The 17,533-nt window shown below is 45.3% G+C and overlaps 1 protein-coding gene across 1 annotated transcript in view; it reads right to left on the bottom strand.

The window, feature by feature from the left end:
* The window catches only part of SLIT3 (slit guidance ligand 3), a 636,015-nt gene that overhangs the window by 208,563 nt on the left and 409,919 nt on the right, over positions 1-17,533 (bottom strand). Inside the window, exon 5 of the mRNA XM_016954159.4 lies at positions 8,683-8,754. Within this exon, the coding sequence (XP_016809648.2) occupies positions 8,683-8,754 (72 nt within the window). The remainder of the gene's footprint in view (positions 1-8,682; positions 8,755-17,533) is intronic.

Raw genomic sequence — 17,533 nt, forward strand, 5'->3', positions numbered from 1 at the left:
ATGCAAGGTCTGCCAGAAGACCTGTGGTACTGTCTATGAAACTGTGTCATCTTGGCCTAGAAGAAATTCTACTTGTCACCAATGCAACTTCCAATCCCAGGCAGAAATTCTGGGATGGGGCATTTACCACCACTCTCTCCTTGCTTTTAGATAATACTGTATATGTCTTTATCAGACTAATGGAGCCAAATCTACCTGTTTCTTCTACTATTTTTCTCATTTCAGGAAATTTAACTAATCAGCTGGTATTTATCGAGCACTTATGCCATTGGCCCTGGGGCAAATAGAGAAGAGTGCCCTGGGGCGTGCTTATCCTATGATATATGCTTGCTGTGTATGTCTCCCCCTGTAGACAAAAATTCACTAGAGCAGGACCGTGTCTTAGTCATCTTTCTTAAGATTTGCTTCAGGTCTGACAAGAGTAAGGGCTCAGTGGTAATTTGTGTAACAATGAATGGAATAAAAAGGAAGAGTGGAAGAAAGGAAGGAAAGAAGGGAGGAAGAGGGGGAGGAAAGAAGGGAGGAAGCGGGGGAGAAAAGGAGGGAGGGTGAAAGAATGAGAGGGAGGAAGGAGGGAAGAGAGGGAAAGAGGAAAGAAGGGAGGAAGACAGAGGGGGAAGAGAGAAAGGGGGGAAGAGGGAAGAGAGAAGAAGGAAGGGAGGGAGGAAGAGAGAGGGAAGAAGAGAGTGAGAAGGGAAGAAAACAGGAAAGAAGGGAGGGAGAGAAAGAAAGAAGAAAGAGGAGGAAGGAGGGAGAAATGAAAGGAGGAAGGTGGCCGGGCATGGTGGCTCATGCCTGTAATCCCAGCACTTTGGGAGGCTAAGGCGGGTGGATCACCTGAGGTCAGGAGTCCGAGACTAGGCTGGTCAACATGGTGTAACACTGTCTCTACTAAAAATCCAAAAAAATTAGCCAGGTGTGGTGGCAGGCACCGGTAATCCCAGTTACTCGGGAGGCTGAAGTAGGAGAATCACTTGAACCCAGGAGGCGGAGGTTGCAGTGAGCCGAGATTGCGCCACTGCACCCCAGCCTGGGCAACAAGAGCAAAACTCCACCTTAAAAAAAGAAGAAGAAGAAGAAAGAGAAGGAGAAAGAGAAGAAAAAGAAAAAGAAATGAAAGGACAAGGGGAGACAGGAAGAGAGGAAGGGAGGGAAACAGGAAGGAATGAGGGGGAAGGGAGGATAAGAGGGAGGAAAAAAAGGAAGAAAGGAAGGGAAAGAGAAGGGTGGAGGGAGGCAGGCAGGAAGGTAGACATGACCCCTGTCTTTAGATAGCACTTTTAGGTAGCACTCAGCAAACTGGGGCCCAGTGCAACTTCCTCTAGCAGCAATTCTGAACCTGACACTCTCAGTCAGGAATGCAAAGCAGGGAAGGCTGGGGAACTTGCTGCACTTCCCAGAGATGATAAATCTGCATGGCCTTGCCTCAGATGAGCAGATTTTCCTAAATCCCCCTTCAAGATGCAGCACCCCATCTGAGACGAGAGCCAGGCACTCCTCCTGCGTCAGAGCCGGCTTGCACTGAAGTACACCTCTGTCTCTGGTTGATAAGCCCTGGTAACAGGCACTCAGTTCCCCCACCCAGCTAGCCCCTGAGTCCCTGCAGTTTGACTCTGCCTTTTTAGATCCACTTTACTTGCTCGATTTAGGTCCCCCATATTTCTGAACAACTGCACAAGTCTCCTCTCTGCCCACACAGCTTCAGTCTCTGCCTCTCAGCAATCTACCCTCCCCACTGCTGCTGAAGCTGTTTTTCTTAAGTGAAAATCTGATCATGCCACTCCCCTATTAGGAACCCCCCAATAAACCCCCATTGCTCTATGGATCATGGGGTTCAAGGTCCTCCCTTCCTGCACCTCCCCATCTCCCTAACCTCATTGCTCTTTATTGCCTCTCTTGCTAGCTATACTCCAGCCACAAATCTCTCACGAGCAGCAACTCTTTCACACACCTCTGTCCCTTTACATATGTTGGTGAATTTTCACATGCTGTTCCTTCTTCCTGCAATACATTTCCCCTAGATGAACTCCTATGCATCCTTCAAGACCCAACTCATGTCATTTCCTGAGTGAAGCCAGAATGAGACCTGTCTCCCTGGGCTTCCACATATAGTTGTCCTAAGCTCCAACGAAGCCTTAATCCATGGCCTATGACTGCGGGTTTACTAATTGACTCCCTCACTAGTAAACTTAATTTTGTCATCTGGAAAATGGGAATATCATTAGACTGTGAGTTCTTCGGATACAAGAATGGCACCTTATTCTTTCCTATAGTATATTATTCTTACACAATAATAATACTACTATGGTATATTATTATTTCTATAGTATATGGTATATATAATTTTCATACAAAGCATTTTAACAATGTGTATGATTTCTGGTATGTAACGGGCCATCGGCAAACACCTGTGAAATGAATGAACAAAGTCATTCTTTCAATACATTTCTAGTCCACTTTACTCCTGCCATGAACCATTTGAGTACTGGGGACAACACAGTGATTGAAACAGGCAGGATATCTGTGTACACAGGTTTGCTATGTGCATCCAGAGACAAGTAATAACAGGATAACATCCAGTAACAAGAAATAAATGAGATAATTTCAGAGGGTGATAAGTGCTCTGAAGAAATATGACTGGGTGATGGGATAGAGAGGGAAGGCAGTGGGGGACAGTAGGCAACATTTGAGCCGGGATGTGAAGGATCAGAAGGAGCTAGCTGTGTGGAGGTCTGAGGGTGTAGCATCTTATGTTAAGGGAGCAGCAAGTGCAAAGGTCCTGGGGCAGGAAGGAGCTTGAGGTGTTCAGGGAATGTAAAGGAGCATGGGAAGCATGAGATAAGTGAGAGCACCCAGTTCACGTACAGCCTTGCAGGACAAGACCAGGAGTGTGGACACTGCTCCAGGTGCAGTGACAAAACAAATGGCTGCTGAGATGAGCAGACAGAGATGCTACCGACGAACGGGTGCTGGTGTCCCTCCCCACACCTCCCTCACCCTCACATGAGATTACCACCTGCTCACCGGGGCGGAGACAGCCCTCATTAATCTCAGGAAGCAGGAGGGCAGACACGGGCGGTGCGGCAACACAGACTAACTAGAGAACACAAAGGCTGCCTGCCCAGCTTTGTTTTCAAAGCGTCAATTCCAAATTCTGCTAGCTGGCAGAGACAGGGGTTATTGATTTTCCCTTCTGGAATGCATGTCCTACACAGTCCTCGCAAATAGAAACTGAAAAACAGAGGAAAACATAACTGCTGAGAAAGACAGGGCAAGGGGACATTTAAAAAAAAACAATCCCTACTGGTTTTTGTCTTTTTCTTATTAGGCTCGGCTGGATTGTGGCCTGTCATCTCTCTTGTTTTCCCAATTCATTTCCTTTGGTTCTATCTCTACGTCTTTCCGTGATTTCTTTTTCTTTCTCTCCTCTCTCCTTTTCGCTGTGCCTTTGCCCAGTACCTAGCACAGTTTCTGCATACAGTAGGCATTTCATACTGGAGTGGTGAGTGTTGGTCTCTCTACAGGACAGTCTCTCTAAGGGTCTCTTTCTTCATCCAGATCACTTTGTCCATCGAACCGCCTGTCTCTCTTTAAATACAGCACCTTCCGCCCTTCTAGGCAAGTAGTGGAGAATGAGACCAGCCCATTAAACCAGCTTTCAGTAATTGCGTAGAGTGGCATCCCCAGATAATTACGTTCTCTCTCTTCTCTGGAGAAGCAGGAAGCAATTAGGGACTTCCTTCTGCTGTCTGGAGGGGCAGGCGTCCAGTCCCTTCACTGAGAGCATCATGCTTGTGGCTCCTCAGGTCCACAGGGCTCAGAGGCCGCCTGCGTCCTTTCTCTTGGCTCTGATAAAAGTTGTATGCTTGCCTACTTGCTTAGGTGAATAGGGACTCTGCTCTGTAGCAGCTTCTGGTCACTTTATTGTTCCTGTTTGCTGGCATGGCTGTGAGGAAAGGAACCCGGGTAGACAGAAGTGTCCATGGCGAAAGTCCAAAAGATGGTTGGGTGTGTTACTGATGGTAGCTTAGTTGCAGAGGCCTAGGCCTAATTTTATCTGCTGACTTTTACCAACTTATACAAATTGATGAAAACTTAATTTTATGTGGAAAATGTGGGTATCACAGTTTCTTCCTTTTTTTTTTTTTTTAAGACTGAGTTTCACTCGTCTCCCAGGCTGGAGTGCAATGGTGCAATCTTGGCTCACTGCAACCTCTGCCTACTGGGTTCAAACAGTTCTCTTGCCTCAGTCTCCCGAGTAGCTGGGATTATAAGTGCCTGCCACCACACCCAGCTAATTTTTGTATTTTTAGTACAGATGGGGTTTCACCATGTTGGCCAGGCTGGTCTCGAATTCCTGACCTCAGGTGATCCACCCGCCTTGGCCTCCCAAAATGCTGGGATTACAGGCATGAGCCACCACACCTGGCCACAGCCTCTTCCTTCTTGAAGGGAAATATCAGCGCAAGCAAAGAAAATATACGTCAAAACTACAAAATTATTTTTTAAACCAGATAGTTTTTTATTTTCTCCGTGTAATAAAGCATATGGTGTTACACATAGGCCCAACTGGTTGTCATTTTACATAGCATGCAGTTTGAAGCTGGATATGCCAGCAGTTTATCTTCTAGTCTTTAAGGTAATAGTGGAATGGTGTGAATTCCCTGAGCTCACACACTGTGGTGGAGCAGGCTTGGGGGCTGGGTAGTGGTTCTCAAACAAGCTGATGACAAGGATATGCATCTCTGAGATTTAAAATTTGCTATTTATCATTCACAAGGTAGACAATCTCCATAACTGAGGACTGGTAGGAGGAGGAGTGTTTCCTTAGCAGGTTTTATAGAAATTTAATTTGTGCTAAATGTCTCTTATTTTCCATGTGCCGATGCATATTTAAACATACAGCTTCATTATCACCTCTGTCCAGATGCTTCCCCTCCATGAAGCATCAGATCCTCAGCTCAGGTCCTACAGTTCTAATTACTCACATGAGTTTTTCTCTTGGGCTGTAAGATTATTTAGTCTGACTCCCTCTTATTAAAACCAAGGAAGCTGAGGACCAGAGGCATAGCGTGGCTTTAGCAAAGTCCTTCAACCAGCAGGAACTGGACAGGATGTCAGATCACAAACTTCCTCACATAGAGAAGATGCTCTGTCCACAATGCTGACAGAAGACTTGACATCACTTCACACCCAATGTGATTACAACCCAACTCAGGATCTTCCAAGCCTGGCTCCTCCTCCTGAACTTCCCATTTCTGTGAAGTGGAAGCTCCAAGAAGACAGAGCTCACAGATTTATATTGATATATCTTACTCCCTGCTGTTTTCCCCAGAACTAGCACTTAGAAGGCACTCAAAAAATAGTGTGAATGAATGATTATGAGAATTTGCCATCATTCTCTGTATTGTCTGAACTTGGAACTAATCGTTTTTCACTTCTTTTTCCATGGCCTCTAACAACTCACTGACTGCGAAGCTCTGTTGATTTTGTCCCCAGGGACGGCTTACTTTGGCCTCTTTCTCCACTTCCTGCTTCTCTCTCCCAAGAGACAGCGTGAGAGAGAGATACGAGCCTAAACCCTCACATTGGACTACAGCCTCATCTCCTGCCCCGACCTTTCCTTCTGCCACCTCCTCCTGTCCCCGGTTCCTCTTCCAGAACAAATGTTTTCAACATGATCTGTCCCAGGGCAAAAGCCATCCACATTCTCAGTGCCTACATCTAAAGCCCATGCTCCTCGCAGTCAAGGCTCTCCAGCAACCGGCTTCCACCTCTCTTTCTAACCCAATCACACACTCTTCTGCCCCAGATCCCTCCACTCCCATGAGATGTCTCTGCTGGAAACACACCTTATACAGTTTTGCCTTTACACTTTGCACGTACTATCTTTATTACTTTGTGAATTCTAACCACCATTCAGGCCCAGCTACAGTCTTCACTATTGTAACAAAGGAATACAGCAGCAACAGTAGTTAGAACTTTCTAAATACCTTTCATGCATCAAGCGTAGGACTAAGTTATTCATATGCATTGTTTTATTAACCTCCACAAAAACCCTAGGAGGTAAGTCCAACTATTATCCTCATTTTATACAGTGGAAACATAGGCTTAGAAGTGTCAAGTAATGTACCTAACATCACAGACTAAGAACCTAGAACACATGGAATTCATACATACTTCTATCAGACCGCCAAAACCATGCTTCTAACCACTAGGCTACATTGCCTAAAGCTGTCTGTTCCTTCTGAGCTCTGACAGCCCCTCATTACATATAGCTACTCATTAGCCAACTTTCATGTAGATTGGTACTTTACTAAACATTTTCTTGTATGTACATGATTCTTGTCCCCAGTTACACTGTAAGCTACTGGAGAACATGAATTGTACCTCTGGGGCCTTTGGGTCCTGCCTGACAAGTGCCTGCTGACTGAACTGATTAGAGGTACACAGTATTCAATTCCCCTTAGGTGTTTTTGGTTAATTCATCCTTTAGGCAGTGAATTCACTCCCCTTTCCTTCTTCTCCCCAAGCCCAGCTGCTAGTAGTGAGTATAAACAAAGAGAAGATCCTCACTGAGTTTAGGATCCTGAGTAATACACATTTGCATGGCTTAGATGGTGGGCTGATGGCGGGTGCTGGAGTGACTTAGGAGTCTGGGTTTGTAGAATCTTGAACCTTTTAAGTCCTGAGGCCTTTGCGTAGTTAGAGATATTGTAAGGGGGGAAAAGAGACCCTGTAAAACAAAATCTGAGAAACGCTAGCAACTATTAAGAACAATCGTGGGATTTATTCACTTTCTTAACAATCAAAAACATAGTCAGCGATTAACTGTCCAGCCCTGGTTATACATCACTACAATATGTTCTTTTTGGTTAATGGATCCATTTAAAATTAGTGTCAAGAGATCTGACTGATATATCACTTTATATACGCAAAATGTTCTTTTAGGGTTCAACCATCAGAAAGCTGGTTGACCCTGAGTTAGTCACTGCCCCTCTCTGGGCCTCCATTTTCTCATTCCCTGACATTCTGGCAGGCTAATTAACATAGTTGTTTTTGGTTCATGTGAACAGTCTTGAGTTCTTGGAATGCATGGAACGAAATGCTAGAAAAGCACTCTGAAATGTTAAAAGTGCCAGTTCAGGATGAGAGATCTCTCATTATTTATTTAGTGGTTTTGAAGGTTTGGCTTTTCTGTATCTCATTTTCTCAGGAAGATATAAACTCAGGAGGCTGTTTCTTGCGAGAAGCCTACACCTGTCCTGCAAAGGAGCTCCCATTCTTTGTGGGTGTGGCTGCTCCACCCCGCCCTCTCCTGCTCTTGGGAAAACACCCTCAGAAGCAGCAGCAGGCGGCCTCCTTGTCCTTGAGCCCCTTGCAAAGTCCTCTCTGCTTCTCTGTTCCCTCCACCCACCCCCAGAGACGCCTCTGCCCTCTTGCGTGCTTTGCATGTTAAACACCAAAAGCTTTCCGCTAAGTCCACAGGGGAGGCAGATAACCTGCATCTGGAAGCCATCACCAGCTGCCTTGAGTGTGCCAGTAAACTAAAACCCCTGCATTCATTACAGGGAAAAGTGACAATGTCTTTTTTTTAAACCTCCCTTAAGACGTCTCAAATTGAATCTGGGGCTGCAGAGAAGGCTGCTGGGCAGAAGTGCTTGCTCAGCCAAATCAGACCTTCTTCCCTACCCCTCTCCAAAAGCATGTTCCGACCCCGTGGGCACAAAGGTTTAGGCAGAAAATTCAAGGCATAGTCCTTGTAGGGGCCCAGGAGTCACGAATAAGGGGTCAGTAGGAGAAGCCAGGTAGGAAATTGTCAAAGTTCAAAAATGTCATGCTGGAACAGTCCTGCGCTTGACTATGCTGACAGCTGCATGAATCTGCACGTGATGAAATCACACAGAACTACCTATGCCTGCGCTCACACAGGCGTATACAAGTGAGCACACGTGGAGCTGTGAAATCTGAAGACTAAGGTCTGTGGATTGTACCAATGCCAGTTTCCTAGTGTTGATACTGTACTGTGGTTATGTCAGATGCTACCATTGGAGGAAACTAGTATACCGACTTGTCTACTATTTTTTGAAACTTCCTGTGAATCAAAAATCATTTTAAAATAAAAAGTATTAAAAAAAAATCCTAGGCCAGTGGAAATGGATCTGGCTATGTCTCTCCAACTTCCTGGGATGTAAGTCCCCATGCTCTCTCAGGAGCCGATGATGAGCCTATTAATAAGAGTGAGAGCTTCAGCACCATCATCGTCAAGGTTCCAACTGATTGACCACGTACTATGTATGAGGCACTAAGATATTTCTTCCTTTTGAACACTTTCTCAGTTGCACAAAACATGCCCACAAGGTTACCATCCCCATTTTACAGAAGATGATAATGATGCTGGGCAAAGCTGGTTTGCACCAAGGCTCTGTAGGGCCAGGCTCTAACTCAGCAGGCACTGAGGCTCCAGTGCTCATATCTGGGGATGACTAACCAGCAAAGCACAGGTTTCTGTGACAGTATTGTGGCATCCAACATGTGTTCCCTAGAAATCACTCAAGCACAGCCCTCAATTTCATCTCTGAAGGCACCTGGACCACCCTCTTGTCCCATCCCTCACCCTCACTCTGGCCAGAGAGCCCAAGTTAGCCACATACGTAGTGAAGCAAGGAAAACATCACTTACAGGTTCTTCACGTCGGTGATGCCGCGGAACGCCTTCCTCGGGATCCCCTGGATCTGGTTTTCACTCAAATCTCTAAACAAGAAGAGAAGAGGCACACTGCGTTAAAGACCCAGGCTGTCTTGATCTGCATCTCATTAAATGATAACAATCCCCCCCACCCAGGCTGCTGCCTCTGCGGTCAGAGTGTATGGCAGGCTGTTTGGTCTCGGGCCCCAGGCTGCTACAAGCATTCACATTGTTCCTCAAGTGATGGCCGTTGCTGAAATGGTTACCAGGCGGAGCAGCTCGCCTCCAGGGCGGGCTCTGTGGGTGGTCTCGCACCTCCAGGCCACGAGCCAAGATGCTGGGTTATTTGTTGCACACACTGCACCCAATTCTCTGTTTTCCCACCTCCCGGAGACAACCCCCTGCCCCCCATCCCCCCAACCCCCACACGGCATTCCTCCCCCACTGTGGGGTCAACGCCGCTCAATCTCCCATCTCTCAGGGCTGTCCTCTGCTGCTTAGGACAATCTGCCTTTGTCACAGGGGATTGGAACAGAGCCTGCCCATTCTGATTTTCTGATGGGGGATGACCACTTCAGCTTACTCGAGAGTCCCAGAGATTCCTGGGGGCCCCTAGATCTTCTTAGTGACAGGCACGATAATTTCAAATTGCATTTCCACAGATCCATGCAAAGTGGGGGTCCCACAGCCACCTCATCTAGCATTAAGCAGTGCCAGCATGTTGCTTTGAGGAGGGTGAGGGATAGTGTCAGGTCCTACAGCTGGCTAAACCTATGTCCCCAGACTGTAAGCATTCCCAAAGCCTTACTTCCTTTCTAAGAAAGATACGGGCTGTTTTTTTTTGGTTTATTTTGTTTCCCACATTTAGTTTTTGCTAGACCAAACATGTGCACTTGTTTTCACTAAGAACTCAGGCCTGCTTGGATCTCAACAAGTAATCAATCTGTAAAGACCGACTCATCAGGCCTCCAGAGCGTGCAAACTGGCCCTGCAAAACACTCATGCCAGGCCTCCTTCCAGGCTGTTCCCGCACAGCCACAGGCTGCAGAAGCCTCTCTGAGGACTATGGCGTGGTCGGGGGGTGCAGAGCCGGGGGCTAGGGACACAATGAGCTCTTTACACTTTCTTCAGATATAAAAGGTGTCTCTCTCTCTCTCTCACACACACACACACACACACACACACAGTGCTATACATACACATTATTTTTTAAAAGAACACCCGAAAAACCCTCAAATATTAAGGTAAAAAAAATAACGTCGCAGATCTAACTACTGCTACCAATTACGAGTTATATATATATATATATATATATGAAATTCCACCAATATGACCTCACAATATACAGTCTATTATAACCTATTATTTTTGCTTGCTATATTGAGAACATCTGTCCCTGTCATTAATAGTGCATTGATATCAACATTTTTAATGGTTGTATATCGTCCAATTGTATGAGTGGCTATATGGGTCCCAAGTTGTTGGGTAGGCATTTATTTATTTGCTATTTAATGAAAACACTAGGGTGAATTTCTGTGCATGCACATTTTGGGGACACTTGTCTAACTATCTCCTTGGTACGGGGTCCTAGAAGGAGAACTTGCTGGTCACAGGTTAAATGGGTCCTGAGTTGACCTACGGACAGATTGTACCTATGGACACTCCATGCTGATTTTCCAAGGGCACCTAATCAAAAGCTTTAGATGACTCCAGTTATATTTGGCAGGAGACATCAGACGACTGCCCTCCACTAAAATCTGGGCAGTCTAAATGAACATTTTGCAAGGGGCAGGAGGGAAAAGAGGAAGCAGAAAAGAGGTGTCCACTTTTTTCTGATCTCCCATCCGCTGCTGGGACAAGCCATGTGCTCTGAGCAGCTAGCTAAAACGAAACTTGATGATCATCTGGGGCTACTTTTAGGCCCACAAAACAAGGCTGACTTGGGGTAGAGTGCAGGTGTGAGTACTAGTGGCTTCTGGGGCTGAGTAACAGGGTGCTCCCTATCTCAAATCCAGTTTCCTCTGTCTGCAACCGATGTAAGTAAATTCAGATGCACAATGAACGCTGTCTCAGGCTCCCCCAGCCAGGCCTGATTCAATGAGCAGGGCTCCAGACTGGAGTCGGGGCACTGAACAAAGCCCACGATGACAGCAGAGGTCAGGCGGTGTCACCAAGGCCACTCAGCTGCTCTCCATCAGCCTCCGGAGCAGGGGCCCAGGTCCTGTCATCCGACTAATGCAATTTCCACCAGGCATCTGGGCAGCACCCGAGGCTCTGGCAGTCACAATGAGTCCAGTCTTTTCTGCCAAATGAAGCTGGTCTGTAGGCCACCGAGCCTTTGCCCACTACCCTCCCAGGATTGGCTGCTCTCTCTGGTGGCTCTGGAAGATGAGCCCCAGTCACACTTTTGGAAAATGGTTGATGATCAAAATCAGAGGCAGGGGGAGCAAACAGGAGAGAGGTTTAGAGCTGTCAGCTTGAACCATAGCTGGAAGCTGGATGAGGGGGCATGTGTTCCAGTAATGCACTAACCTTGTTTGAGTAGACAACATCCCAAAATACACTGGGAGGAGTAGCAGTCGTACAAAGGTTCTGATTTGCAATACAGTGGGATAAGGAGAGGAGAGCGATATTTAAGCAGAAAAATCTGGCCATGTTGCTGGGAGACCTCCCACACAGGCAAAATCCTGCACTTGGGTGGGGCAGCGCTTTGGTTTCTGTTCACTATTTTCTTGCTGTAAATATAACCAGCCTTGCTCCTACTTTACGGAGCCAGTTGAAACACAGCTTTCTTCCCATCTCCCTGTCACTGCTTTCCTCCTGTCCCAATTGAGCAAAACAGTAGATTGTAGGGAATTTATCTGATCCCCATGACAATCTGCTTGTAAATTTTATTAATTTTATTTTCCATTGAGCTTCTCTTCTCTGGCTAACAATACTGCTGCCATCCATCTGCAGGACTGTATATTGATTTCATAAATACCTCCAGTGGGCTGACAAACTGACAGCTTTAATGGTGTTACTGATGGGGCGCGGAGGAGGGTTCAGGGCTGGGCGCTTCATTTTCGGTAACAGTCCCTTCACAATTATCGCAGGGCCTTTGTGAGAGTTCCTAATAGTGTGGTTATCTCAGCGTGGTGCCAGAGCATGGAGCTATTGTTAAGTACTATCCTTGAGAGAGACAAGAGCCACCATTTTCCACTGACACTTAAATAAAAATAACAAAATCTATCCACAATGCCCAAGAGCCTAGCGCTGGCCAATTTCCTGTTGGGGTTTTAGTGTCTCCCCTTTCACGAGGGAAGCAGCTCAGGGCTGAGGAGGGTAGAAATGCTCAGAAGTGACCTGAGAAGGGGATTTTTGTTTTTCTAAACACTAGAAGAAAGGCATGAGATTGGAGTAGGGTGCAGGAGTGGGAGGTGTGCTGGATTTTTCTGGGTAAGTAAAGGAAGATGGCTGGTGGGAAAGGCTTTCTTGGTTGGGGAGTAGGGCTAGGAACTGGGATGCCTTTTTAAATAATTAGGGCTCTGAGAGAAAAGGAGAACTGCATTAGCTAAAGTGCATTTTCCAGCTTCCGGAAAATGATTAACCGACTGATTATTCCATCCAAAAACACAAGACCAAAGAGGACTTATTAAGGAGACAGTAAGTCAAATAGGAGTTGGCAAGAACCAATATATCCCCCTTCCAGCCACCCTCCCCCTCTTTTTAATTTACTAAAATGCGTTGGACACAGATTAACTTTCTTCGCAAATTTATTATTGCTTCATCTACCTTGAAATGGGAACTGCAGACACTTTGATAAATGGATTGAAAGGCTGTCTAGTTCCAGTGGAGCTTTTGAAATGCTTCCTGGGGCTCTCCCTGCAATGTCAGGCATGCTTTGTTCTCGGAGGAGCAGAGAATGACAGTTCCCACCTTCACCCCTACCCCTGCAAGACTAGGAGCAGGAACATGTTCTCCTCTTTGCCCTGCTGGGGACAATGCACTTGTCTTGGTCACATTCATGCTACCAGGAAATCCTGTCTGTGTTAAATGGCAGTTGGTGGAGGGAATTTGATCCTAGATGTCACTCCCAAATTAATTCCGAAGTTACAAAATGGGGTTTGGAAGTTCCTCAAAACTTGGAGATTTCTTGTTTCTGAAGTGGGTGGGGCTAATTATGAGCTGTATGATCATTCAAGTTACTAAAATGCTCTTTGCCTCAGTTTCCCCATCTTTACAGTAGGATTGTTAGTTTTACTAACCTCATCAGTTAGTTGTGAGAGCGAAATGATTACACGTAGAGCACCGTGTGGAATCATTTGCACGTTAGTTGTGTGAATCTGGTCAACTGCGTGACTCTGTCTCACATCTCCAACTGTCAAATGGGACTGCTTTCCTAAGTCATACGGATAGTGCGCCCAGAAATATCACAGTCCCACCTGGAAGTCTATACAGGTGCCATTATGACTTATTGGACTACAGCTTGTAGTGCTCTGCAGAGCACTCTGCACAGCACCTAGAACACTGTAGGCACTCAGTGAATAGCTGCATTTCCTTTTTGTAATTTCCTCCCATTTAGCACTGGATTGACATTGCTGAAAATGTCCTTTTTCAGCACCCCCAGGACATATGCCTTCAACTCTACAAAGAATAAAATACGTAAATGTTGCTGTACTCTTTCCATAAAATCTGAGGGAGGGATTAAAAAGTTTCTCTCCTCTATCATCTAGACAGGGGTAGCCATGTTTGATTCTAGATTCTTTTGGATAAAACGAGAGAGCTGGATTCAGAAATAAAAGGTCTGTCTTATGTTGGGTTCTCTCAGAAACAGACACCGAGCCAAGGACACGGGGGTTAAGTGATTAATGAAGTGCTCCCAGGAGAGACCAGTGAGGATGGAAACCTAATGGAAAAGGCAAATAAAAGTACAATCAGGTGAAGTCTTGGCCTTAGCCCAATATGATGGGGAACTCCTGTCTCTGAGCAAGGGATCTGGGCTTTTGCAGCCCTGCATCAGACAGTCCTTGGTTAGGGACCACTCAAGAGAAATGTAAACTCCCAGGCTCTGCCTGCCCTCCATGAATGCTGGGTATGGTGACTCCAGCAACCCAAGGACAGATTGCTGAAGATGTTCCCAGCTAGGAGACTTTAGCAGTGAAGTTCAAAGAAGCAGGTGATAGGACCCAGTAGCAATAGAAGGAACCCAAGGGGATCCACCCCAAAGTATTCCTAAGAAGGCTTCGGGGATAGTTCTGAATCTACAAGTCCTCAGCAGATTAAAATATCACTCTCAAAAGACGGCATATCTAGGACCACAGATCAAGAGGCTACACGGGAAACTAACTGACCAAAGAATGTGGGAACAACCCAATCTGGCATCTGATGAGGTTTACACTTCTTTGACTACCTCTTCAATCCCTCTGCACTGAGACCAATGTGGTGCCTTTTCAATAACATTAAAAAAAATTCCATCAACTCTTGATTAGTTAGGCTAAAATAGGGGATGATCTTCAAAGCATTTATGTTTGGAACCATTATTGGATTTGGTATCAGGGCAGTGAATTACCATTCTGATTCTCTTTGGCCTGAATATATATTAAAATTACTTTCACATTCTCTGCCCAGTAGGAGGAAACCTGCCCATTGGTGCATTCAGTATCAATCAAAAGTCATTTAGGGATTTAAAAAATTTTGACGGATAATCTACAAATCTAAAATTTCCTGTACTCTCAATACTACCATCTTACATAAAGCTGCACTCTTTCCTCCTGCCCCCTGAACCCCAACTTTCTAATATATAGTAACCCGGTGACACATCGCTCTGTGCTAGGAACTAAAGGGAAAGACACTGTTTTGCTTACTTTATTTTATACAGCAGGAGGGACAAACATGCAGGAAAAATTATCCCCTGGGGATTCTACAATGTGGACTTCAGGGAAGATTTATCTTAATAGGTACATCTCTTCTGCAGGCAATTTATCTTAATAAGCAAGATTATACGTTTGCAGTTGGGTCACTGTCAAAATCAAATGAGCACCAAGCATATGTCCCAGCTAAGCTCTGGTACCTCCAGCTGGGTGTCTAGTCAATGGCAGCCTTTGTCTGAGGAAGCTTACAATGGAGTAATGACTAATTTCCTGAAAGAACTGCCACCTATCTCAGGGATCCAGGGAATCAAAGTATCAATGGGGGACAAAAAAACGCCAATTATTTCCCACTGCTTCAGTTGTGTTTCTGAATATTTCATTGCAGTGAGAGTTTACTTTACGTGTTCCCTTGAGGTTAAAAAGTTACTGGATGAAGGATATCAATAAAAGTTCCTTCTGCAATCCTTTCCCTCACAGATTCATCAGAAAAGTCCTGGCCATGCCATTCAGATGTTTAATACTGAGGGATTAAGTGTCAGCTCAGATGCTGATTTCCCTCAAAAATGAATTGAATACCTACTATGTGTTCCACTATGGTTGAAGTTGAGATAGAAAAGTGGATAGTCCTATGTTTCTGTCCTCCTGCAGTTTACATCCTTATTTATCCCAGATACAAAGAAATAGACCCCCTTACTTCTACAAATATAAAATAAACATCTAGACACCTCAAAAAGTGAGAGCAAGGATGGGTGGCCGCTCATGCCTGTAATCCCAGCACTTTGGGAGGCTGAGGCGGGTGGATCACCAATGTCAGGATTTCGAGACCAGCCTCGCCAATATGGTGAAACACCAACTCTACTAAAAATACAAAAATTAGCCAGGCATGGTGGTGGGCACCTGTAATCCCAGCTACTGAGGCTAAGGCAGGAGAATGGCTTGAACCCGGGAGCGGGAGGTTGCAGTGAGCCAAGATCACACCACCGCACCCCAGCCTGGGTGACAAGCGAGACTCCATCTAAAAAAAAAAAAAAAAAAAAAAAAAAAAAAAAAAAAAAAGAGAGAGAGCACCAGTTTCACTGTTTCTCCGTTTTATCCAGAAGAAAGCTTGTCTCTAAATTCACACTATGGATTGCTCCCAGACCAAGCAAAAGATTTTACAGTTTATTTTAGCTGGGGCCCAAAATCTTTTTAAATTTTCGGAAGGAAAAGAGAGAGATGCCAATCTGAATCAAGAGGACTCACAGGGAATGCAGGCTTGTTTCATCAGGTACTTTGGTTTTATCTTTCAAGGTGGACAGTTTGAGAAAAATCAGAACAGTACAAAGATATTATCAAGAATTGGGATGGTACGGGGCTGTTGTTGTCATAGAATAATTTTCTGATCAGATAGACCATGAACCTTGCTATGAGAACAAAATACACATTCATTCCTGTTAATTTTTAAAAATTTAAAGTGAGAATAGAATTGTGGTTATGTTTTCTTTCATTTATGTCTTTATCTTTGAGAGATACATACTGAAATAATTAAGAATAAAATGATCTCTAAGTTTTGCTTCAAAATAATATAGGAGAGAAAGAAGTGGTAGAAGAATAGATGAAACAAGGTTGGCCATGGGTTGATACTTATTGGAGCTTGGCGATAAGTACAAGGGAGTTTCACTTATCATCTGTGCTTTGCTTTTATGTATGTGTGACATTTTCCATAATAAAAAAAGCATGCAGATTCCTGGGGTCCATCCCAAACCTACTGAATCAGAAACCCTAAGGATGGGCTTGAGTCTAATTTTAAACAAGTTTGAGAACCATGGGTGGAATGATGATTGCATCGGATTAGGTGCTAAGTTCACATCCCGGTTCTGCTACTCAACATGCTGTGTGTCTTTAAGAACACCAGTTCAATTCTCTGAATCTCAACTTGCACTTCTAAGAAACTGGGGTAGGCATCAGAGATAATGGACAAGCGAGTGCTTTCTAAACTCTAATGCAGTATATAATGCAAATTCCTATCTTCATGTTCTAGCATGAAGTTCACAAATATAGCATCCTACTACCTTAAATGTTAAAGTCTAATTTTAGGGAAAATTTTGGGAGCAGGATGCAAAGGCCTCCTGTGTCTCAGACATGAGACTGCTGATGTTGGGCAAAATGCCTGTGGGATAGGCAGAGGCACAGGAGAAGGCTGAAGTGGGGAGAATGATGACATTTAATCTGTATTTCAGAAAGCCACTCAGGAGCCTGGGGAGGCTGACCTAGAAGGGTAAGAGTCCATGGATGGTTACACCCTCCCCTGGGAGCCAGAGACGTGGCAGAAGAAAACCAAGCACTTTGTCCTTGGACTCCTTCAAGCTTGGAGGGGAGACTGGTTGCTGGGATTAGGACATTCCTGGTAAGGCCTCACAGACCAGGGATTCCCTACAGTTTTCTAGGAAGGCTGAAATCTGGGAGAAATCACTAGAGGGCGGGTGATGAACAGGGCTGAACAGCCAGGCTGAGAAACAGTCCTGGAGCTGTGACTGAGGGTGAAGGCCTGAGGTCCAAGCACTATGGAGATAAGACGCTTGGTCCCAGGGGAGCATTCTGACCAAAAGGAAAAAGGAAAAGAACCTGTTAGGCTGCAAGCTTCTACAAAATGCTACAGATGGAGTTGAGGTTATAGGTTTGCTCTGTGACTAGTTACCAATGCAAGCGCCTGTTTTGTCTCTTTCTGGACAGGTGTTCCAAAGATTGCAAACTCAGATGCTTCAGGGTTGTGCAGGTAAAGTAAATGAGGAAGTCGGGCTGCATGTGGACAACAGGAATAGTCAGAAAGCGAGCTGGGGATGTTATTTCAACAAAATCAAAACCAAATAACTCTCTGTGCCGGCCAATTGGATGCTTCACCCTGGGAAGAACTTGGCCTGCAGGCTCAGATTTGTGACCAGTGAGGATGCAGAGACTGTCACCTCCTCAGGGGCGATCTGCTAATTCTAGAATGGCGCTGTCCCATGGAAATA

This window comes from Pan troglodytes, chromosome 4 (genome assembly GCF_028858775.2).
Source record: "Pan troglodytes isolate AG18354 chromosome 4, NHGRI_mPanTro3-v2.0_pri, whole genome shotgun sequence".
NCBI lineage: Eukaryota > Metazoa > Chordata > Mammalia > Primates > Hominidae > Pan > Pan troglodytes.